The sequence below is a fragment of the Pelodiscus sinensis genome, chromosome 19 (assembly GCF_049634645.1).
Source record: "Pelodiscus sinensis isolate JC-2024 chromosome 19, ASM4963464v1, whole genome shotgun sequence".
In the NCBI taxonomy this organism is placed as follows: domain Eukaryota; kingdom Metazoa; phylum Chordata; order Testudines; family Trionychidae; genus Pelodiscus; species Pelodiscus sinensis.
In genome coordinates, this window is record NC_134729.1 from 18,727,826 (window position 1) to 18,750,724 (window position 22,899).

The following is a 22,899-nucleotide window of genomic DNA, read 5'->3' on the forward strand; positions in this document are numbered from 1 at the left end:
GAGCGGTCGCTGGCAGGGTGCATGCCTCTTGCCAATGGGCAGTGACAGCACCTACCTTGAGGTGTTGCCAGTCTGAATGTAAAGTTTAACCACTGGATGGTCCAGGGGAGTCGACTGAGCCATAGAGATCAAACTCCCCCCTAAGCCCCAAAGGGGATCCTTCTCCCCTAACAGAGTGCACAGTGCTGGGGGATGGGACTTTGGCCTCTGTGGCTGATAATCTAGAATACCTTTTACAAGCACTTAAACTTCCCACTAACGTGCCAGGTGGAGCAGAGCCACATTCCCGCTGCCCAGAGACAGTCCTGCCCCGCCCACCATTCTTAATCCACATGTGTATGACTGCCCGTACTTTGAATTGTCGCTTAATAAGATGAAATCTCATTGTGGGTCGTATTCAAAGTCACTTCCACTTCTGCTGCTGCCTAACGAAGCAATGAAACTGCCCGGGGCAAAGTGCACGGCCGCTAACTCAGCGGTGGACTCTGAGTCGTGATGCAGCAAAGGCGGTTCAGGTGGGAAGCTTTCGGGAGCAATGTGAAAGGTCGCATGACGGCAGTGTTGAGCGTGCCTGACAAAACAGCTTTGTTTCTTGGAACATTGCTGGCATGAACGAAGTGCTACCGTTCAATCCCGTTGCTCCCCCAATAGTGGGCATTGACTCTCAGTGTCTGAAAAGAGAGGTTAACTGAAGAGGTCACGATAATGCTGGAAACTCACCAGAGACCTTGAAATACCTGCGTTACTTCTGTTGATTACGAGTCTCTCAAAGGCATGTGGGAAATGCTGGCTGTGCTGGACGTTTTATTCTTTCTCTTTAAGAACCTGAAGAGGTTTCTTTCTCTTGAACTGTTTGAATGCTTCAGATTTCCAGGATGAATGGGAGGGGAAAATGGTTCCATTGCCAAGCTTTTCAAAACCTTTTATGGGGTGCGTTCTAGTTTTCCTTACCAGCATTTTCACGTGAATCTCAAGGAAATCAGCGTGACCCATTTGTGTATAAACAGTTAAACAGCCCATGGAGTGCGGCTAGTAAGCAAGGAAGAAGGATGGTCTTTTAGTTAAGGCATTGGCGAGGACCTCAAAAGATCTGGTTTTGATTCTGCACCTGCGGCAGCCCCTCTGGAGGATGGCAAGCAAAAATCTCTGCCTCACTTCCTCATCTGAGCTTGTGATTGGCTATGAGGCTACATACATACCAGATACTGCAATGATAAGGAGGGGGACATATGAGCCCCCAGCTAAAATTAAGAAAAGCGGCATATTGGAGGAAAACTAAGATCTGATTAGGCTGTAGAAGAGCCTTGTCTGGCCAGAAGTAGAGATTCCAGCCCTAAATACTAAGGGCAAGTCTACACTACAGGGGAAGGTTGAATTAAGATATGCAATGCCAGCTACATTAATTATGCAGCTGGAGTCAATGTATCTTAATTTGAGTTTCCACATGGTCTCTACAGTGGGAGGTCGACAGGAACAGACACTCCCATTGGCTTCCCTTACTCCTCACAAGGAGCAGGAGTATATCCCACAGGAACATCCTCTGAGTTCAATTTAGTGGGTCTTTCCTAGACCTGCTAAATCAAGCTCCAGGAGATTGATCGCAGCAGTGTTGATAAGTGAAGACAAGCCCTTAGAGTGAATGGACAGTGCTCTAGATGTGCAATAAGGAGCAATCCTACCTGCCCACGGCAAAGTGATTTGATAACTTACTGAAATAGGTCTTTTTGTCTCCCTGACAGAGCATGTTGACCTTTGGGCTTCTAACTTCGAGTTTGGGTGGCAGGGAGGTCATGTTCTTGAACCAAAGCTGCATTATCTCATTCCCAGTTAGCAAGAAGTCTGAGCTGCAGCCGAGGCTGTCAGTAAGGTACTTTCGGTGCAGTTACAGAGTAATGGAATGTAATCAGACTATCAGGGTCGGCAGTAAGATGTCAAGGGTGAAGAGATGCAATATTCCTGGCTGTCACTGCCACAGGAGAGAGAATTTAGGGAGCAGACAGGAACCTTTTAAGAACCAAGAGACAGCTGTGCTATAAACCTGGTGAAGTCAGAGTAGGAATCAGGTGGGCCTGGAGAGAACAGAACTGTCAGATGTTCATCCTCAAAATTATGAAAGGGGGAAGTAGAACTGCCAGCCTGGATCAAAGTCATAGCAGTAAGTCACCAAGACTAAATGGCATTCACCCAAGAGCTCTGAAAGAATTCAAATGTGAAATTGTAGAACTATTAACTGTGGTTGGTTAATCCTTTAAATTATCTTCTGTACCAAGTGGGTGCATCTAGACTACATTCCTCTTTCGAAGGAGGAATGCAAATAAGGGAAATAAAAAATGCAAATGAACCACTGATTTACAAATCTCACACTTCATTTGCATAATCTCATCCGGTTGCTTTTTTGGAAGAGGTGTGTTGTGTTTGCTTTTCCAAAAAAAAAAAAAAAAGTCTAGATGGGGTTCTCTTGGGGGGGGGGGGGGGACCTTTGGTCTGACCCGCTATGGCCATTTCTATGTTACGTTCCACTTCCTTTCCAAAACTCCTTCTGTTAGCATTGACTACCACTAACTCTGGTTCTCCTTGTTACCAGATAATTGTCCAATCCCTCTTTGAATTTTGCTAAATTCTTTCTCTCAAACCCATCCTTTGGCAGTAAGCCTCATGGACATTTCTTTTGCTAAGGACTATCTTCCGTAAGCAAATTGGGAAGCTCAGCATTCTACAGCACAAGCTCCTCTCTCGGGCATCTTTGTGCGATTGTATCGGAGCCACTTAGGACCCGATAGGAACATACGAGGAACAACAGGAAAACGTGGGGGAAAGCATTCTGTTTCCTGCAACCAGTCTGTCCTCCGGAGCTGATCAGCTTGGAAACCAAGAGCTTGGCTGAAAATACATCGTCTCCCAAGAGGTGGGTGTTGTTCTACGCAGCGAGAAGATGATGATGCTTAGGATTACTTCAGGCCACTTTACAGGGAAGCCCTTGCCCCTTGTCAGTTGTTCCCTTAGCATGGAGCAATACTGCTGCCGTGAAGAGTATGATGGAAGGCATCAGTCCTCCAGCGTCTTCCAGGGGTGGTTTTTCTGCTGCTAGAGCAGGTGCCACCATCTCTAGATGGTGCATAGTAGCACCATCAGGTGCAACCAAACCTAGGGCAGCAAGAGCTTAGTACATGAGCCTCTATGGCTAGGGTGGAGAACACCAGTGAGAAGCAAAAAAACCCTAAAACACTTAACTGAGAAGCAGAGACCCACTCCCCCCATTCCTCTTGCACATCAGAGCCTGGGGGACGGGGCTAGTAGATTGTGTGGCTGCCCCCCAGGCTGTGGGGTGGAGCCAAAAATGAGGGGGTCACTGTGTGGGGTCTGGGCAGGAGGGAGGGTGCAGGAATGGATTAGGGGGTGTGAGAGGGCGGTAGGGCGCAGGAGCAGGACGGGGGAGGGAGGTTTGGGAGATGGGGGATGCTTACCTAATGCAGTGCCCTAGGGGTGCACATGGATCCGTGTCCCCCACTCCTGGGCACTGCCCCCTGCTGCTCCGATTGGCAGTGCCCCGCGGTCTGCAAGTGGGGAATGGGACCCCCGTGCCAGCGGGCTGCCAGGGCGGATACAAACCCCTCTGCACCAGACCCATAGCTCAGCTGGCTGCAGGCGCCGCAGAGGCTGGAGCCAGGCGGTGGGAGGTGGGGGGCGCGGGCTGACGTGGCTCCCCCCCCCCCCCCAGGGGCCATTGCCTAGAACCCCGTCTCCCCGGGGCTGGCAAACTTCCTCGGCGGAGCAAAGGGACCGGCCCGGCTCCGCCTCCCGCCGCGCAGCTCCTCCGAAGGGCCGCCCCTGGGGGCGAGAGTCGGCGACCTTTGGAGGCTGGGGCGAGCCCTGCCCGGCGCTCCTGCGCTTCCTTCGGGGCCGCGGAGCGGAGCGGGCCGGGCGCTAGCGGGGGACCTCGCTGGGAGCCGGCCCCCTTGGCCATGCAGCTGCCTGCCGTCCTGGGAGCCGCTGGCCTGTCCCTGGCCGCCTTCCCCGTGTCCTACGCGCTCAACTGCATCTGTGCCCTGGAGCAGTAAGTACCGGGCCTGGGGCCGCCCTTGCGCAGGCTTGGGGGGGGGGGACCCCCGTGCGCCCCCGTCCCGGCCGTGCGCCCCCGTCCCGGCCTTGCGCCCTCGCTGGCGTTGGGAGGCGTGAAGCCAGAGCAGGAGTTTCCCTCTGCTCCAGGTTAGAACCCGCCTTCCTGCGGAACAGAGAGCGAGGGGCGCCTGGCCTGCCCCCCCCCCCCCCGGCCTGGAGTCCAGCTGGGGTCCCAGCCAGGCGCTGGAGCCGTTTTTTTACAGGGAGGTGCAGAGAGCCAGTGATCTGTAGAAATAGAACCCACTTGGAGAGCTGCACCCCCCGTCTCCCCAGTTCTAGGACCTCTGGGACCTAGGTCAAGTCCCCCCCAACGAGGGGGGTTGTGGACAGCCGGGGAACAGCTTTTAAGTTGGCTCTCCGCATGTGACTGCTCCCACGGAGCCGCCACCTTCCCCGCCCCGCGCTGCTGCCCCTTGTCTGCAAACAGAATCATAGAATCATAGGACTGGAAGGGATCTCCAGAGGTCATCGAGTCCAGCCCCCCGCCCTCAAGGCAGGACCAAGCTCCGTCTACACCATCCCTGACAGATGTCTATCTAACCTGTTCTTAAATATCTCCAGAGAGGGAGATTCCACCACCTCCCTTGGCAATTTATTCCAATATTTGACCACCCTGACCGTTAGGAATTTTTTCCTAATGTCCAATCTAAACCTCCCCTGCTGCACTTTAAGCCCATTACTCCTTGTCCTGTCCTCAGAAACCAAGAGGAACAAATTTTCTCCTTCCTCCTTGTGACACCCTTTTAGTTATTTGAAAACCGCTCTCATGTCCCCCCTTAATCTTCTTTTTTCCAAAGACTTCAGCGGTCCCAGGTTTACACAGATAAACCCATTTTAACATCCCTCAACTGGGAGCCGTTCTCTGGCTTTGTGTTAACAGCAGATGAACCCAGGTGATCACAATGGTCCCTTCTGGATTCCCCCTCCTGTAAATAGGAGTAAATAAGATGGAGTCCGTGGCCAAAACAAAGCCTGTGCAAATCTGCCTTTATTATTTGTAACAAAATACAGGACTATGTAGCACTTTAAAGACTAACAAGATGGTTTATTAGGTGATGAGCTTTCGTGGGCCGGACCCACTTCCTCAGATCAAATAGTGGAAGAAAATTGTCACAACCATATATACCAAAGGATACAATTACAAAAATGAACACATGTGAAAAGGACAAATCAAATTTCAGAACAGAAGGGGGATGGGGGGAGGTAAATGTCTGTGAGCTCAGGGCCACATTTCTATCTTTATTATTTGTGTTCCAGTGGCGCTGCACAGAGGCAGCAACCGCCCCTGTCTGGAAGACTTGGCAGTGTGTTTTCTGACTCCTAAAAACCCATGCACCCCAATCTGGGACAATGCTAGTTATGTCCCGATGTATCTTGTGAACCGTGTCACCGATACTTGTCATTTTTCATCACCCAAACTTGACCTCCATCCCTAGAGGTTTTTAAGTCCCGGCTAGACAAAGCCCTGGCTGGGATGATTGAGTTGGGATTGGTCCTGCTTTGGGCAGGGAACTGGACTTGACCTCCTGAGGTCTCTTCTAGCCCTAGGATTTTATGACCTCAGTACAGTGCTTTCCTTTTTAACCTGTGAAATGTGCACTTGATTTCAAAGAGACGGCAAGGCCAGGCTGGGGGAAGGGTAGGATCTGTGTATTTATCTGGTGCGATTGTGAGTCTGTCTGTGCAGCGCCGGGCGTAACGGGGCTTTGATCTCACGGGAGCATCTGAGAATTATTAGTCATGTTGTAGCCTCTGTGGGGTGCTTTAGACACCCCTTTTTGGCCTTTTGGGGGTGACCTTTGAAGGTCATTCTCTGCCTCTTGCAATGCTGGAACAGGGCTGCATTAAACATCCACGGTACGTCTACACAGCAGCGTTAACATCCTCCGTGTCTACACGCAAGCAGTTCCTTGGACATAATGTTGAAATAATGTCAAGCTGGAGGATTCCAACGCCTGTAACCCTCGCTGTACGAGAAGTAAGGGAAGCCAGTGGAAGAGGGCTCTATTTTGAATGAATTGCCGTGTAGATGTGCAAATGCAAAATAAGCTATTCGACTTAAATGATCCAATTAGCATAGCTCAAGTCGCGTAGCTTATTCCGACTTTAGCCCTGCTGTGTAGACATATCCCCGTAGAGACTAGCTCATACCCCAGGGCTGTGTCTAGACTGGCATGATTTTGCGCAAATACTGTTAACGCAAAAGCACATATTTTGCGCAAAAGCATCTGTGCCAGTGTAGACGCTCGCTTGCACAAGAAAGCTCCCATGGCCATTTTAGCCATCGGGCTTTCTTGCGCAAGAAATTAACGTTGCTGTCTACACTGGCCCTCTTCCGCAAGAATACTTGCGCAAGAGGGCTTATCCCTGAGCGGGAGCATCCGAGTATTTGCGCAAGCAGCACTGGTTTTGTACAGTACAAGGTCAGTGTTCTTGCGCAAATACTCGTGGCCAGTGTAGACAGGCGGCAAGATTTTGCGCAAAATCTTGCCAGTCTAGATGCAGCCTGGGTGTGTAACTCAAACTCCACTCCTTTGGCTTCATAGAGGCTCTGGATTGCTGTCACTGTCTGTGGGCTGTAGATGCGCTCTCTGCCTGATAGGTGAGACTTTTCGAGCATAAGCCGCTAACGCCGCCTGTTGAGTGCCGGAATTAGCGATGGCTTTTGCTTTTTTTTTTTTTTTTTGCAACAGGGTTAAAGGCTTTGGAAGACACTGTCGTATTTTCAGCTTTATAGCTCACGGAGCAAAAGCAAAATACAGGACTATGTAGCACTTTAAAGACTAATAAGATGGTTTATTAGGTGATGAGCTTTCGTGGGCCAGACCCACTTCCTCAGATCAAATAGTGGAAGAAAACAGTCACATCCATATATACCAAAGGATACAATTAAAAAAAGGAACACATATGAAAAGGACAAATCACATTTCAGAACAGAAAGGGGATGCGGGGGGGGGGGGGGGAGGAAGGTAAATGTCTGTGAGCTAATGGTATTAGAGGTGATAATTGGGGAAGCTATCTTTGTAATGGGTAAGATAGCTAGGGTCTTTGTTGAGACCCACGCATAGAGTGTCGAATTTTAGCAAAAGCGTTCCCTCTGCTAGTCCTCAAGCTCTTACAAATTGCTCCTTGGAAGAGGAGACGCGCGCTCAGGATAGATTTCCCTACGCCTTACCCTCTGCCGCAGCACAAATGTGCAAGATCTCTCCCTTCATTATAGAGTCGGTCTCTAATCGGTTGACATGGTCTCTGATAACAGTGCCTCAGCTAATAGCCATCCATATTCATACGCAATGGCAGGGCCGCTCCTCAGACGGGAGATGGAAATCTTAATGGCCTGGAGGGAGACCTTGGCATTTTGCCCGGGGTGCTGATGGCCCAGGCGGTTGGGAGAAGGTGAAAAGGATTCAGGGCCCCTCTCTTTGTACTTGCGACATCTCAAAGCTGTCACAAGACGCAGGGGCCGAAGGGGAGAAGTGTCTGTCGTTTCCCTCCTTGCTCCGTTACAGTAAACCGTGGGCAAGCCCGTTCCCGTCTTTGTGCCTCAGTTTCCCCCACCTTTCTGCTTAGACTGCCGGCTCTTTGGGGCTGGAACCGTCTCTCTGCAGCGCCCCGATCCTGGCTAGGGCGTCTAGGTGTGTAGACACGGAGCCATGGCGCTCTCTCCCCTTGCCACCTCCAGCTCCCAGGAGGTGGAACCACCACTTGGCACCAGGCACAGCTCTGCCCTGCTTCCACGGGGGCCTGGCTCCAACAGGCTGGGGGTCACAGTGCTGTGCACCTTTGCTTGTTCATAGCACCCTGTCTGATGGGCGGATTTCCCCACCCAGGGTCCCTCAAACCCCCCCGGTGTCTGCAGCGAGACAGGCCTCCCTCTGGCCTCCCCTGAGCATTGGCGCGCAATCTGTCCGGCTCCGGTCGGGCCTGATCTGCCGCACGCCGTGTGCTCTGCTTAGCCCGCAGCAGAGGCTGGCTGTACTTTGATCCCAGCTGCATCCTGCGGCTGGTGTTGGCAAAATCCCTCTCCCGCCCCCCTCCCCTTCCGCAGGCAGCAGGAGGAGCTGCAAACCCAGCCTTGGCTCCAGGACTGTCCTTGGGATCTATGGTGCCCTAGGTGGGATTATTAAACTGGTGTCCCTAGGCCTCACTTGCTCTTGCACCCCCTTCCCCTCCCCTTCCCAGAGACCCCAGCAGCCAATCCCCTCCCTCAGACTGGGATCCAGGCAGCGCATTCGGCTCTCTCTAGGTCCCAGCCCTGCTGTTACATGCTCCACTGCTTCCCGTCATAGGCGTGTGCAGCACATTTCATTAGGGTGCGCACCCAAAGAATTTTTTTAAAATGTACTCTTTGACTCCCATTAGCCACGCCCCTGGCCCCCGTTAACCACGCCCCTGGCCCCCGTTAACCACGCTCCTGGCCCCTGTTAGCCACACCCCTGACCCCCGTTAACTACGCTCCTGACCCCCGTTAACTACGCTCCTGACCGCCGTTAGCCACACCCCTGACCCCCGTTAACTACGCTCCTGACCCCCGTTAACCACGCCCCTGACCCCCGTTAGCCACACCCCTGACCCCTGTTAGCCACACCCCTGACCCCCGTTAACTACGCTCCTGGCCCCCATTAGCCACACCCCTGACCCCCGTTAACTACGCTCCTGGCCCCCATTAGCCACACCCCTGACCCTCGTTAACTACGCTCCTGGCCCCCATTAGCCACACCCCTGACCCCCGTTAACCACGCTCCTGGCCCCCATTAGCCACACCCCTGACCCCCGTTAACTATGCCCCTGACCCCCGTTAACTACGCCCCTGACCCCCATTAGCCACACCCCTGACCCCCGTTAACCACGCTCCTGGCCCCCATTAGCCACACCCCTGACCCCCGTTAACTATGCCCCTGACCCCCGTTAACTACGCCCCTGACCCCCATTAGCCACACCCCTGACCCCCGTTAACCACGCCCCTGGCCCCCGTTAACTACGCTCCTGGCCCCCATTAGCCACACCCCTGACCCCTGTTAACTACGCCCCTGACCGCCGTTAGCCACACCCCTGACCCCCGTTAACCACGCCCCTGGCCCCCGTTAACCACGCTCTTGGCCCCCGTTAACCACGCTCCTGGCCCCTGTTAGCCACACCCCTGACCCCCGTTAACTACGCTCCTGGCCCCCGTTAGCCACACCCCTGACCCCCGTTAACTACGCTCCTGACCCCCGTTAGCCACACCCCTGGCCCCCGTTAACCACGCCCCTGACCCCTGTTAGCCACACCCCTGACCCCCGTTAACTACGCTCCTGGCCCCCGTTAGCCACACCCCTGACCCCCGTTAACTACGCTCCTGGCCCCCGTTAGCCACACCCCTGACCCCCGTTAACTACGCTCCTGGCCCCTGTTAGCCACACCCCTGACCCCCGTTAACCACGCCCCTGACCCCTGTTAGCCACACCCCTGACCCCCGTTAACTACGCTCCTGACCCCCGTTAGCCACACCCCTGGCCCCCGTTAACCACGCCCCTGACCCCCGTTAGCCACACCCCTGACCCCCGTTAACTACGCTCCTGGCCCCCGTTAGCCACACCCCTGACCCCCGTTAACTACGCTCCTGACCCCCGTTAGCCACACCCCTGGCCCCCGTTAACCACGCCCCTGACCCCTGTTAGCCACACCCCTGACCCCCGTTAACTACGCTCCTGACCCCCGTTAGCCACACCCCTGGCCCCCGTTAACCACGCCCCTGACCCCTGTTAGCCACACCCCTGACCCCCGTTAACCACGCTCCTGGCCCCTGTTAGCCACACCCCTGACCCCCGTTAACTACGCTCCTGGCCCCCGTTAGCCACACCCCTGACCCTCGTTAACCACGCTCCTGGCCCCCATTAGCCACACCCCTGACCCCCGTTAACTACGCCCCTGACCCCCATTAGCCACACCCCTGACCCCCGTTAACTACGCTCCTGGCCCCCATTAGCCACACCCCTGACCCCCATTAACTACGCCCCTGACCCCCGTTAGCCACACCCCTGACCCCCGTTAACCACGCTCCTGGCCCCCATTAGCCACACCCCTGACCCTTGTTTTCCAGCGGGCCCAGTGTGTGTCTGCCGCGCTCTCCCGTGCTAGACTTCCCCAGCCGGTCACACAAGCCTTCCTGACACGGCAGCCGCTGCCTTTGACCTAATGCCCCGACATCAGCCGGGCACCGTGGGGCTGCTAGACCGCGAGGTGCCAAGGCCTCAATTGGCTCCCAGGTGCTTGCGCCAGGGCGGGGCGTGTGAAAGCTGCTGGCAGGGCCGGGGGGAGTCAGCCCTTGTCTGAGCTGCGGCTGCAGCCCGGAGCTGGCGTTTCTGTCCCTTGTGTGGGGCAGGGTAATGAAAACGGTCCGGGGTGGAAATCCAGGGGGGCGGCTTGTTCGGGGCAGTGACGACTCCTGCCTCTGGCTTAACATGGTGAAGATTCAAATGCAGCTTCGGGATGTAAAATCCCATCGAATTAGTTAAACGTTCGGTTTAACGGATTAAACTGGAGCAAAGGGGATGGGGGGGAGGGGGCTCCAGGCCAGCCAGGTGTGGGGAAGGGGTGCTCTGGGCCGGCAGGGGGCTGCTCCAGCCCCCACCGGAAAACCTCTAGCATCCCTAATCCAGCGGAGGCTGAAATATCCCTACTGACGGTCTAGCCTTTTGGGATCAAATCCCCCACTGGTGTAAGCCCCATTGCTGCAGTGAGGGCTGCCTGGAATTCCATCAGCTGCCCCGACAGACCTACTGGGGCAGGGGGTGAGGGCTCGGGGGCCAAATCGGTCTGATCCCTTCACGCTCCAGGGGGCTTGTCAGACGCTGCTGAGCACCCTCCTCTGAAGCACCAGCCCCTCAAAGCTCGTGGCTTGGGCCGGGACGAGCCCTCTGTCCCCCAACAAGGGTTTGGGCCCTGGAACAGGAGGGGGCAGGGAGCAGCCTCTGCCGACGGTCACGGGGACAAGCCCCCCTCGGAATGCAGCCGGGGTGGGTGAGGGCAGAATCCAGGCGGTGGCCTCAGCCATGTGGGGCTGGGGGAAACTGAGGCCGGGGAGGAACTTGAATCCCCAGGCAAAATTCTACTCAGGTCTCCTCAGCAGCCGGAGTCCGTGCCCTGGCGTGGTGTTGGGGGTCGGTAATTGGGCTGGCGGCGAGGTTTGCCGCAGCCCCTTGTCCGATGCCGGCATGCTCGAGAGTCTGACCTGCCCCTCGCTGGCGTGTCTTGCAGCCCGGTGGCTATTGCGGTGACGGGGGCGCTGGTGCTGCTGACTCTCTTCTCCATGGTGTATCTCCAGGACCGAGGGAGCCAGTCCCGGGACCCCCTCTTCTATGGTGAGTCCGGGGCCCCCGCGCCTGCCTCTGTGGCTTCCCCTCCCCGGGCAAGAGAGGCAGCAAGTCTGGTGACTGGACGAGCCCCGTGTCTCTTGGGAGGCGGCAGGGGGTGGGAGAGGTTTGGGGGAATTGCAGCGGCGGGGGGGCAGGCGCCGGGGGGTCTGGGTGGCTGAGGGGCTGCCCGGTGGCCCTTGTCAGAGCTAGATCCAGCCCTGGCCGTCTGGGTCTGTGTGCGGCGAGCCCGGGGGGCCCAGCTCCGTCCGCTGGCGAATGGCGCCCAGGTGGCGAAAACATCACATCCGCTGGCACGGGTCCAGGGAGCCACAAGGGCTGGGATGCCTGCCAGAGGCTGGGGGGCTTCGAGCGCAGTTCCAGGGCTGAGCCCCACCAGAGCCCCCCAAGCAGGATAGACACAACCGGAGACCACAGGGGGCCCCGTCCTGACCCACCTGGCTTGCACCCTTCTGGCCGAGGGAGCGGAGAATCCCCCAGCTGACTGGTGCAGCTGGGGCTGATACCTGCCATCGCAGACCCCCCCGCGTCGGGGAGCAGCCTGTTTTTGGGGGGCCCAGGGCAGCCTGGCAGACCGGTGGCCGGGATCCCCCCTCCAGAGGTGAACCCGCCTCCCTCTCCCTTGGCCCGCAGTGTTCGCCGTGTTCTCCTTCACCTCCGTCATCGACCTGATCATCTCGCTGGAGGAGGACGGCTACATCCGCGGCTTCATGGAGTTCTACCTGAAGGAGGTACCACCCCGGGTCTGGATTCCCAGAGGGACGCCTGCAAGGGGGGGGGGGGGGGAGCGTCCCGCTGCCGTGTCCAGCCTAGGGATGGAAGAGTGGAGTTGATTAAAGGAGAAGCAGAAGCACAGAGGTTCATGCTCTAGACGACACGCAGCCCCCCCCCCCCCCCAGTGCGTTTCTTAGCAGGCTGGCCAGCACCCTGCTCAGTCTGGGATCGTGCCGGGCTCAGGACCTGCCCTCGCTGCAGCTCTGCATTTACAGTGTATTAGGAGCCAGGCAGCCCCGCTCCGTTCTAGCTCATTCCAGGTTCAGGAGCTCAGACCATCCCCCCCGGACAGGGGCTGCTGCCGCTCTGCATTGCTGCCTCTGTATCAGAGGCAGCAGCGCGGAGCAACAGGCAGCCTGGTCTGCAAGGAGAGCTGGTTTTTAAACTGGCTCCCCTCATGGACCAGCTCCCGCCTGGCTCCCCACGCTGCATCCCACCTGGACTCCTAACTGCTCCCTTACAAACAGCATGGGCCGGATCCCCCGCTGCCCTACTCCCTGGGCAGGCCCGTCCCTCGGGGCGCAGGGAGTCTGACGTGCTCCCGAGCCAGGCCGCTCGCATTGGCACACGTTGGCGATCTGACCCCTCTAACAAGCTGTCGCTTCAGCTCAGTGCCTGTGTTAACATGGGCACAGCTCCATGTCCTAAGCCACCCGCAGCTCCCTGGGCCCGGCAGGGAAGAGCACCGGCCCCGGGGTAGAACAGCCCGAGGGGGGCAGGCACGTGTGGCCATGGGGCTAATCGTGGTGCCTTTCTGGTTGGCAGGGCGAGCCCTACCTACGCACGGCTTACGGCATCCTGATCTGTTACTGGGACGGCGTTGTGCACTACCTCCTCTACCTCGCCATGATCGGAGCGATCGCACAGCGGTACGGGGGGCGCCGGGGCTGCTGCAGATTGGGGTCCCCTGTTCATTCATTGGACTTCTTCCCAGTGTCAGGGGGAGGAGAGCGGGGGTTGCTTTTTGCTGGCCCCGTCTGGGGAGGGGGACACTAGGGGAACAGTAGTCAGCCTTCCCAATGGATTTTGCCCGTGGTCCCAGCCAGTGTTCCCTCTAATCGTTTCCACCCATGTGCGGAATAAATTTTATGTGCCCGAGATATGTGCGAACGTGCACCACCAATGGAAACACAAAACTAGCTGGGGGCACTCTGCTAATCAGCTGGGCAGCACTGGAATCCCTCCTGAGCGCCCCCCCCCAAGCGTCCCGCTTCCAGGGAACGCTGGTCCCAGCCGCGATCGGAGGAAGATGCAGGAATCTCCTGCATCGGCCTGTTCTTGGGGGACCTCCCGGCCTGGTCCTGTAGCCTCTGGGCATGGAGAGCTGGGCTGAGTCCCCTCCACTCCAACCTTCTTGGCCTTCGCACGGTGCTAGTGGGGCGCTCCGGTGGCACAGGACGGCCGCAGAGGTTCTCCCCGGCTGAGCGAGGGAGTCTCCAGCGTAGATGTGCCCTGCCCAGCGGGGAGCAGCCCCGTGTCCTTTGAGCCGGGGAGGGCTGATCCGAGCCCCAAGGGGGTGTTGAATTTCCACTGTCCTCCCAGGAAGAACTACAGGACCTTGGGTCTCTACTGGCTGGGCTCCTTGATGATGAGCATTGTCGTCTTCCTGCCGGGGAACCTGCTGGGTAAGGGGGTGCCTGCCCACGCCAGGCTCTGGGGAGCAGCCCTCTGGGCTCGTGGGGGTCTGGCTGCGTCCTGCCCGCGTTCTTCCTCCCCTCTGCAGGGATACACCCTAGAGCCGTGGGCTTGAGGCCAGCGGGCGTCACTAAAATCAGCATTGACTGGCAGAGAAGCCGGAGTGTGCCTGGGGTAGGACCCCCCCCATTTCCCTATACCAGAGGGGTGGGAGGTTGAGAGGGGGGATGCGGGAGGAGCGGGGCGTTCTCCCCAAAGGCCCTGGTCTCAGGGCTTGCACAACACGGGACTCTTCTCTCCTAGGGAAGTATGGCTCTGAGATCCGCCCCTCCTTCCTGCTCAACGTGCCCTACCTCCTGATCCCTGTCTGGGCTGGGATGAAACTCTTCCGCCAGCCGAGATCCCTTCCCTGCTGCACTGCTGAGAAGGTAGGTGGGCTGGGGGTCCCCGCGGGTCTGCGCAGAGCCAACGCCCCAGCCCACGTGTCAGACCCCCCATCGGGGCCGGGACTCGGCTCCTGTGCCCTTGTTGAGAACATTCCAGAGCCTTCCCGTAAGGTTTGGGCTGCTGTTCCCAGAGCCAGGCACCTGTTCTCCAGCACCAGCCTCCATCCCGGTTAAGGGCCCCGCTCGGGTTCAAGCCCCGGCTCGGTTTTTCCCACATTCCAGCCTCTTATTTTACAGGGGTTTTTTTTTGGGGGGGGGGGACCATTTTGGAGGCTGGAGCTGGGTGAGTGAATCCAGCATGAACTGCCCCCGTTCCCTTAGCTACCCGCCATCACATGCACGTTTGACAGGTGGGGAGGGTTGCCAGGTCCCAGACAGTCCCATATTTGAGCTTTCTGTCCGGGAAACAAATTGAGAAAATAGAAATGAGACAATAGAACTGTCCGGTATTTTCTAAGCAGATGGAATGTCGATTGTGATGTCATGTCAAGTGTGTCCAGTATTTTTGTTGAAACCATCTGGCAACCCTACGGGCGGGGGCCGGGGGAGGAGGATGGCAAAACTTTTTGGGGCCTGGTCCAAACTTTTTACCAGGTGATGGGTCTGTGCGCGCTGCTGCCCCCTGCAGGTTGGTGTGTGTCTTACTTGCTCAGACTCATCCACTCCCTTTGCTGGAGGAGTAAAAGTGCTGCTTCTGCACAGTCAGGCCTGTGGGCGTCTTCCAGTGTCCCCCGGTGCTGCAGAGACACAGGGAGAGACAGGCTCTGCTCCGAGCGGAGTAGACAGGAAGGGCCCAGGATCATGGCACAGACCCCAGGCCTCCCGACTCCCTCTCCAGTCCTGTCCCTCAGCCCAGAATTTCTCAGCTCGTTGGCGATCAGGGGCCGGCTTGCTGGTTTCCTGCGCTGAGATCTTGGGCAGTGACGCCGGCTGGTTGAGAATCGCTGACCCAGCCCGCGCCGAGCTGTAGGTGTGCCCATGGAGGCAGGGCATAGAGGCGGCTGCAGATCCCTTTGTCCTGAATCCACCGGGCTCAGCAGGAGGGGGGGGGGGCAAAATCCCCCCCCCCCCCTTTGTCTTTTCAGGGTCTTTAATTGAAAACAAAAAATCCAGGTTTTGCATCTGAATGGGAGAGGGATCCAGTCTCTTGAAGGCAGCCCCATCCATCCCCCCCACCCCCAGAGTTCCTGCTGGCATCCGGTCTGTTCCACCTGGAGAGCTGGCAACCCTGCCCCCTCCCTTCCCTCTCTCGGCAAACCCCAGTCACCGGAGCAGATCCAGCAGGAGATTCCTGCTGCCCACTTAGAAGCAGAACGTGCCGCGGCCAGGAACGGACCTGCCCTGCAACGGGAGGAGACCTGAGCCGGGTGCCCTTGGGGCCGCTGGCCCTGGATCCAGGTTTCTGCCCAGCCAACGGGAGGCGAAGAGAACGGGCCTTTTTTTTAAAAAGTTTTTGAAGTTTCAGTGGGAAACTGGAAAGTTTCCCGCCGAAAGCGCCAGCTTCCCAGGCCCTGACCCTGTGGCTGCTGTGTGTGCAGGTCGCGGCGGAGCACCAGAAGAATCTGTTTCAGCGGCCTCTGGACTTGGGCTTGGTCCTGTTCCTGCTGGTGGCCGGGGTGTTCACATTCTTCCGGGGGCTGGTAAGAGCTGCCAGCCGGTGATTCGGCCGCAGATTCGGGGTCAGTTGTAGGGGGAGGGCCGAGCCGAGGGGCTGTGGCTAGAGGATTGTGATGGTTCCTTTTTGCCTTAAGGCAGGCCTGGGCAAAATATGGCCCACGGGCCGAATGCGGCCCACCAAGCCACCAGATCTGGCCCACGGCTGCTGTGGAAAACCCCAGGCAGGCTCCCGGCTTGTCTCACCCCTACCCGTACGCTGCTCAGAAACGCAGCTGCGGGGCGGTTTTTCTTTAAAAACAGAGAGTTCAGAAAGAAGGGAGGGGAAACTTTAGGAGCTGTTCCCGCCCTCAGCACAATCCCATTGGCCTGTTTCTGGCCAGAACCCACCAATGGGAGCTGCCTGTTTCAATAACAGGCAGCCTTGAAGCACAAGGCTTCAAGGGGGGTAGGGGTATAGTCCTAAGGATTACACCCCTCCCCTTGCTGCTTCTGTATCAGAGGCAGCAAAGCGGGGGGAGGAGGTGGGAGCTGGTGCCCGTGGGGAGCCCGCTTAAAAGCCGACTCCCTGCGAGCATCAGCTCCCCCCTCGTGTAAATGTGCAACCGCTGAAAAAAATCAGCAGTTACACGTTTACAAAAATAAACGCTGGCTACCGTCCCTACTCAGGGGCAGCCAGGCAAGGGGTTGATGGGGGGGAGGGCGTGTCTGTGGGGTCAGATCCAGCTTTCCCACGCATTCTGTCTCCAGGGGGCAGATGGGTGTGGGGCAGGAGAGAGGGGCCAGGGTCGGCTCTCCCATGCAATCTGTATTTACGGGGGGCAGTTGGAGGCTTTGGGGGGTCAGAGTCAGCCCTCCCATGCAATTTGTATCTATAGGGGGTACTTGGGAGTTTTTTGGGGGGTTAGAGTTGGCTCTCCCATGCAATCTGTGTCTGTAGGGGGCAGTTGGGGGGGTTGGGGGGTCAGAATCGGCTCTCCCATGCAATCTGTGTCTATAGGGGGCAGTTGGGGGGGTTGGGGGGTCAGAATCGGCTCTCCCATGCAATCTGTGTCTATAGGGGGCGGTTGGGGGGTCAGAATCGGCTCTCCCATGCAATCTGTGTCTATAGGGGGCGGTTGGGGGGTCAGAATCGGCTCTCCCATGCAATCTGTGTCTATAGGGGGCAGTTGGGGGTTTTGGAGGGTCAGTGTCGGCTTTCCCATGCAGTCTGTATCTACAGGGAGACAGTTGGGGGTGTTTTGGGGGGTCAGTCTTCTCTCCCATGCACTCCTTCTTGTGTCTCCAGGTGGTCCTGGACTGTCCGTCCGATTCCTGCTTCGACTACATTTACCAGTACGAGCCGTACCTGCGCGACCCTGTCGCCTACCCCAAAGTGCAGGTGAGCACGGAGCCTCCAGGCAGGTCCTTGGGGGCTGTCCAAAGGCAGGGTGAACGGAGGGGCCGGTACCCCCTCTTCCAGGCGGGGAATACCCCCTCCCCAGGGAATGAGGGGGCGTCTGGGATGTCAGAGCACAGATTCGTGTACCTGCTTCCCTTCTGGGAGGGTGTCGCTTAATTATTTGAACTGCCTGGGAACTTTGGGGCTGCCTGGAGCCAGGAGCGTCCAGGGTCCTGCTCTGTTCCTGGACGCGCGTCCGTATTTCTGCCGGTCCCTGCCCTGTGCTCAGCCCTGCCCCCGCCCGCTCTGACCTCTCCCCGCTTGCTCCCAGATGCTGGTCTACATGTTCTACGTCCTCCCCTTCTTCGGCCTGGGCGTGTACGGGCTCCTGCAGCCCGGCTGCACGTGGCTGCCCGACTGGGCCCTGGTGTGCGCCGGAGCCGTCGCGCAGGTAAGGACGGGCCCAGCCCCTGGGGAGCAGCAACACCGGGCCCATTATCGGTCGCCACAGGAGAACAGGCCGGGGGGGCTTCGTTGCACTGAGCTGCCTCAGCGGGCGGGGCCAGCGCCTCACGCCCAGCGTGTCACGAGGCCTGTGCCCCGGCACGCGGCCCCGGACGAGTGTGTTCTGACCCCTCACAATTCCCCCGTCCCCGGGTTTGCACGTGGAGCCGTTTCTATGGCGACGAGCAGAGCCCGATCATTGCTGTCTCCTGGGATGTTAGTGGCGGAGATGGAGGAGTGTCTCCGAAATGGATTTGAGCCAGCGCCCCGTGGAGCCATCGATAGGGCCCCTGGGAACGGGCAGGCCTGCCCTCGGCGTGGTCACCCCACAGCCCCTTGGCCCAACAGGGATTCCTCCGGCCATAAACACCACTGAGTGCCTGGCTGGGCACCGCTGTCTTCCCAAGGCAATTCCTTCCTGACCCCAGCTGCTGCTGCACTCACGCACCCTGGAGCATGCGGATGGGGCTTCGCCCGGCTAGTCCCCCGCTCTTTCCCCTGCCGGATGTAGGCGTCGCAGGGGAAAGAGCCGGCCTCTTGTGACACCTGGACGACGGGGGCGGAGCACTGGGGCCAAACGCGAAAGGAGATCCATCCATTCGTTGCTCTGCCCGGAGGATGGCCCCCTGGCCCCGTTGTTCGCGGCGCAGCAGTGTGAGAGGCCAGCCCCGTGGTGTGGGCGGGTTGCCGGAGCTGAGAGGGGCGTGCCTGGCCCTCCCGAGTCCTACGGGCGATTTCTCCGCGGTCCGAGGGAACTGCTCTCCCGAACCCGGGGCCAACGCTGCCCCGGCCCTGCCCCCCGCTGTCTGCCCCTTAGCCAAGTCACTTCCCTTCTGTGGGGCTGGGCCCCACCACACGGAGGCTTCTCACCCACTGCAGAGGGCGGGGCCGGGGGGGGGGGCTCACAGGCCGCCTCTCCTCCCCATCCTGCCTCTCCTGTGCATTTCAGGCCCAGTTCTCCCATGTGGGCGCCTCCCTGCACCACCGCACCCCGTACCCCTACCGCACCCCGGAGGAGGTCTGGTGGTTCTTCCTCCTGAGCAACGTCCTCTACGCGCTGGGCCCCCACCTCCTCGCTTACCGCTGCCTCCGCAGCCCCGGCTTCTTCCAGCCCGCCGCTCCCACCGGCCAGGACGGGGCCAAGAAACATCAGTGAGGAGAGGGCCTGGCCCAGCACGGCTCAGCTGGGTGGAGGCTGGGTTGGCCGCTGGGGGGCAGGGGGATCCCTGCATTGGGCCTCCAGGCGGATTGGCTGCTGAGCAGGGTTTGATATGGCTGGCGGGTCGCGATTAGGGGGGTTCACAGCAGGCGAGTTTGTCCTCTTCAGGGCTCCCCCACCTGCCCCCCGCCCGCCCCAGTCCTTCATGCTGCTCTGGAAGCTGGGGTGGCATTTCCCGTGGGGACCCGCCCCCTGCAGCACTCCTGACCCTGCCAGAGGGGGGCGCTAGGGAGTGAGGTTATGGGTCCCCCCCTCCGCACCAGCAACTAGACCCAGGGGTGCAGCGAGATTCCCCTGAGCCCTCTTGCCCCCCCCCCTTTGGCCTTTGCTTTGGAGTCCTTAATGGGGTGACCCTTGGAGTCATGAGGTGCCTGCGCCAGGGGAACGGGACGGGTGCCTGTGACCCTGGCGGCGGTGGTGGGGTCGGTGCTGCGGAGCCCGGCTGTGGTCTGGCTCGGAGAGACCCGTCACCCGGCCCCGATCGTGCCCGGCTGGCTGCGTCTCCTCAGGATTGCTTCCCCCAGGGCCTCGTCTTCCGCAAAGTTGTGTCATGGGGGGGGGGGGGGGGCCGATTCTTGGAGGAGGAGGGGGCCAGAAACCGGCCTCACCAACTGTTTACAGAATAAAACCCTGGTGTGCCGGGACTTCTTTTGTAACCCTGCTGTGTGTGGCTGGCTGTTTTTTCGGGCGGGCGTGGGGTGGCTCGCTCTCCGGAACTGTGCGGGGCGGCTTCGGCCAATGGGGTGCACTGGGAACCCCCCCGTACCCGCAGTCCTCCAGCCCCCCACGATACTGGCGACTCAAAAGCCCTACAGCACTAGGGCTCAGCTCCACACCTCTTGCTTTCCACTGGGGTGGGGATTTTTACAGGGTCTGACCCCCCACCCGGCTGCCAGAGGTGGTGGGGACCCCCCACCCTGCCCAGATGTAGGCTGCCACTCCCTGTACAGCTCTGGGACCACTTTTCTCTTCACAGCGTCTCAGGGGCAAGGAAAGGGGGGTGGTAAAGCTGGCTCTGGCTGTCCCTCTGCCCCAGTAGTGTCAGGGTGACAAAGGGGAAGGGAAAGAAATTTCGGATCTAATCCAGGCTTGGGTGCAGAGTGGGCCGGTCTCCCGCACCTGGGGTGTGTCTAGACCACATGGCTCCGTCGACAGAGCCATGTAAAGTAGTTTACCGACATAGTCAAAGAAGCGAGGATTTAAATAATCCCCGCTTCGTTCAAATAAAAACGGCCGCCGCGCTGTGCCGACAATCAGCTGATCCGGCCCAGGGCGGCCGTCTAGACATGGATCGGTCTCGACAAGGGAAGCCTTTGTCGACCGCCCCTGTAAACCTCGTCCCGTGTAGTCTAGACACGCCCCTGGTGCTCCATGGCACGCCCACCTCTTGAATACCGTGTGCAGACGGGGTCGTCACACAAAGCACGCGGCCGGGGTTGGAACGGCGGCTGTGTCAGGAGAGGTTAACGAGACGGGGACTTTTCCACTTCGAAAAGAGGAGAGCGAGGGGGGTAGGATGGAGGTCTATACAATCATGACAGGAGTGGAGAAAGTGAGAAAAAGTTAGTTCCTTGTTCCCATAATGCCGGGGTGGGGAACCTCAGACCTGGCCCTGGCCCCCAACGCTCAGACCCCCCCCCCAGCATTGGGGAGCCTGTGCTGATGCTCCAGCCCCCCTGCTGCCCCACTGCAGGGCTGGAGCTCACAAAATCTAGGCTGGCCCCCCATGGCTCTTGTTTGTGTGTTGCCCCTGATGGATTTTTCTGTGGGTCAGCGGCCCCTGACCCAAAAAAGCTCCGCCCCTGCCGTAACACAAGAACTAAGGGGGTCACCAAACAAAATGAAGAGGCCGCAGGTGTATAATGCACAAAAGGAAGTATTTCTTCACGCAGTGCGCAGTCAACCTGTGGAACTCCTCGCCAGAGGATGTGGGGAAGGCCAGGACTTTAACAGGGTTCCAAAAAGAAGTAGATACATCCATGGAGGATAGATCCATCAATACTTACTAGCCAGGGTGGGTAGGAATGGTGTCCCTGGCCTCTGTTTGTCTGGAAATGGGTGACAGAAGAGGGATCACGTGATTGGTTCCCTGTTGTGTTCCCTCCCTCTGGGGCACCTGGCATTGGCCACTGTGGGCAGACAGGACACTGGGCTAGATGGGCCTTTGGTCTGACCCGGTCTGGCCGCTCTGATGCTCCCCAGCCTTGGCCCCGCTTCCCCTGGGGCTTGGCTCAAGTCCTCCCCCTCCAGGTCTGCACAAGGGCCCTCTCTCCCAGAAAGATGGGGCCTGCCGGCTCATCCCTCTGGGAGGCAGCAGGGAGCAAAAAAAACCCGCTCGGCCTGGGGCCAGGCCAGGGCTCAGGCCCACCCTGGTCAGAGCACAGCGTGATGCCGGGTGGGACGAGGAGCTGACAGCAGCCCCTGCACAAACCCATCACCCCCAAGCCAAAAGCGTGCCCCCCCCTTTAATGTGCATTCCCTGTACACAGGCCGGCTGATGCAGGCGCCTGGTGTGTGGGCCGGAAACTGCAGCCCATGCAACCAATTTTAAGTTCTGAGGGCCGCCCCGGGAGTGTGGGAGAGAGTGGGGTGCAGTGGTTAGAGCAGGCACATGGGGCCAGGCTTCTGGCTCTGTTCTTGGCTTTGATGAGTCTGTTGATCTGCCTGCACCTCCATTTCTGCATCGATACGAGCAGCGCGACGTGTCCTGCCTCCCCCCGAGCGGCAGGGGAGTGTACCAGCACGGACGTGCCTGTGAGTCTGTGTCTGACCACCCGGGTCTGGGGCCCTGTCGCTGAACCTGCCCGTGCATTGCCACGCCTGCTCCTGTGCGGTGTGCGCGCACGGCAGGGCCTGTAGATGCACCAGGAATGGGTGGCGGGAGGTCAGGCCCTGGGTCTCGTGGCTGCAGGGGGATCAGGTGACCAGTGGGGGGGCTAAGGTGGCTCCCGGCCTGTCCTGGGCCCGCAGATTGCGCTGGGCCCCAGAAGTGGCTGCAGCAGGCCGGGCGCCTAGGTGGGAGCAGGGGGAACTCACAGGGCTCGTGCATTGCCCCTGCCCTAGGCACTAGCCCTGCACTCCCATTGGCTGGGAACCTGCTGCCGGCAGCTTCTGGGGCGCAGCTGGGTCTGTGGGGCCAGGAGAGGCAGGACGCTGCCTCAGCCCCCCTGCTGCACCGCTGCTCTGCAGCCACTCACGAGCCTTCCTTCGGGTACGTCTACACTGCGGCGCTATTTCCGGATACTTCCAGTATCCCGAAATGGCGCATCTTTTAAGCAAGGCCGTTATTTCGAACGAGAGCGGGCTGGCTCAGCCGACGTCCCTGTAAACCTCGTCCCACGCGGAGCAAGGGCCGCTTCGGGAAAGCGCTGGGTAGACAGCCCCACATTTCGAAATAGGCTGGTTCGAAATTAACTCGAAATGAGCTTTGCCATTTCCGCTGAGGGTGCAGGGGGGGCGCCCCCTTTGTGTTGGGTGCATTCGGCTCTATGGGGCAGGGACTGTTGCTAATGGGGTGCTTGGCAGCAGGGGGGGTCTGCACAGTGCCTGGCATGAGAGCTGATCTGGGGGGGCGGGGCTGTGCGGTGCCTGGCATAGGGGCCAGGTCTGGGGTGGGGGTGTGGCAGTGCCTGGAATGAGGGCTCTAGTCTGGGGGGGGCTGTGCGGTGCCTGGCATAGGGGCCGGGTCTGGGGGGGGGGCTGTGCGGTGCCTGGCATAGGGGCCAGGTCTGGGGGGGGGGCTGTGCGGTGCCTGGCATAGGGGCCAGGTCTGGGGGGGGGGGGGGGGCTGTGCGGTGCCTGGCATAGGGGCCAGGTCTGGGGGGGGGGGGGGGCTGTGCGGTGCCTGGCATA

General features: G+C 59.0%; 1 protein-coding gene across 1 annotated transcript; it reads left to right on the forward strand.

Moving 5' to 3' along the window:
- The first annotated feature begins 3,821 nt into the window (after nucleotides 1-3,821).
- Nucleotides 3,822-19,628, forward strand: TM6SF2 (transmembrane 6 superfamily member 2). The gene is made up of 10 exons (XM_075902824.1): nucleotides 3,822-4,054; nucleotides 11,359-11,462; nucleotides 12,108-12,205; nucleotides 13,014-13,117; nucleotides 13,791-13,873; nucleotides 14,187-14,311; nucleotides 15,868-15,969; nucleotides 17,232-17,324; nucleotides 17,656-17,775; nucleotides 18,778-19,628. Exons 1-10 carry the CDS (start codon nucleotides 3,963-3,965, stop codon nucleotides 18,982-18,984), a joined length of 1,128 nt encoding a protein of 375 aa, XP_075758939.1. The 5' UTR covers nucleotides 3,822-3,962; the 3' UTR covers nucleotides 18,985-19,628.
- Nucleotides 19,629-22,899: the final 3,271 nt, after the last annotated feature.

Bases quoted from the DNA above. Each gene is read 5' to 3' on its own strand.
- TM6SF2 (XM_075902824.1), top strand. From the start codon at position 3,963: ATGCAGCTGCCTGCCGTCCTGGGAGCCGCTGGCCTGTCCCTGGCCGCC. The intron at 12,206-13,013 runs GTACCACCCCGG...TCTGGTTGGCAG, and splicing joins TGGAGTTCTACCTGAAGGAG to GGCGAGCCCTACCTACGCAC. The intron at 17,776-18,777 runs GTAAGGACGGGC...TGTGCATTTCAG, and splicing joins GCGCCGGAGCCGTCGCGCAG to GCCCAGTTCTCCCATGTGGG.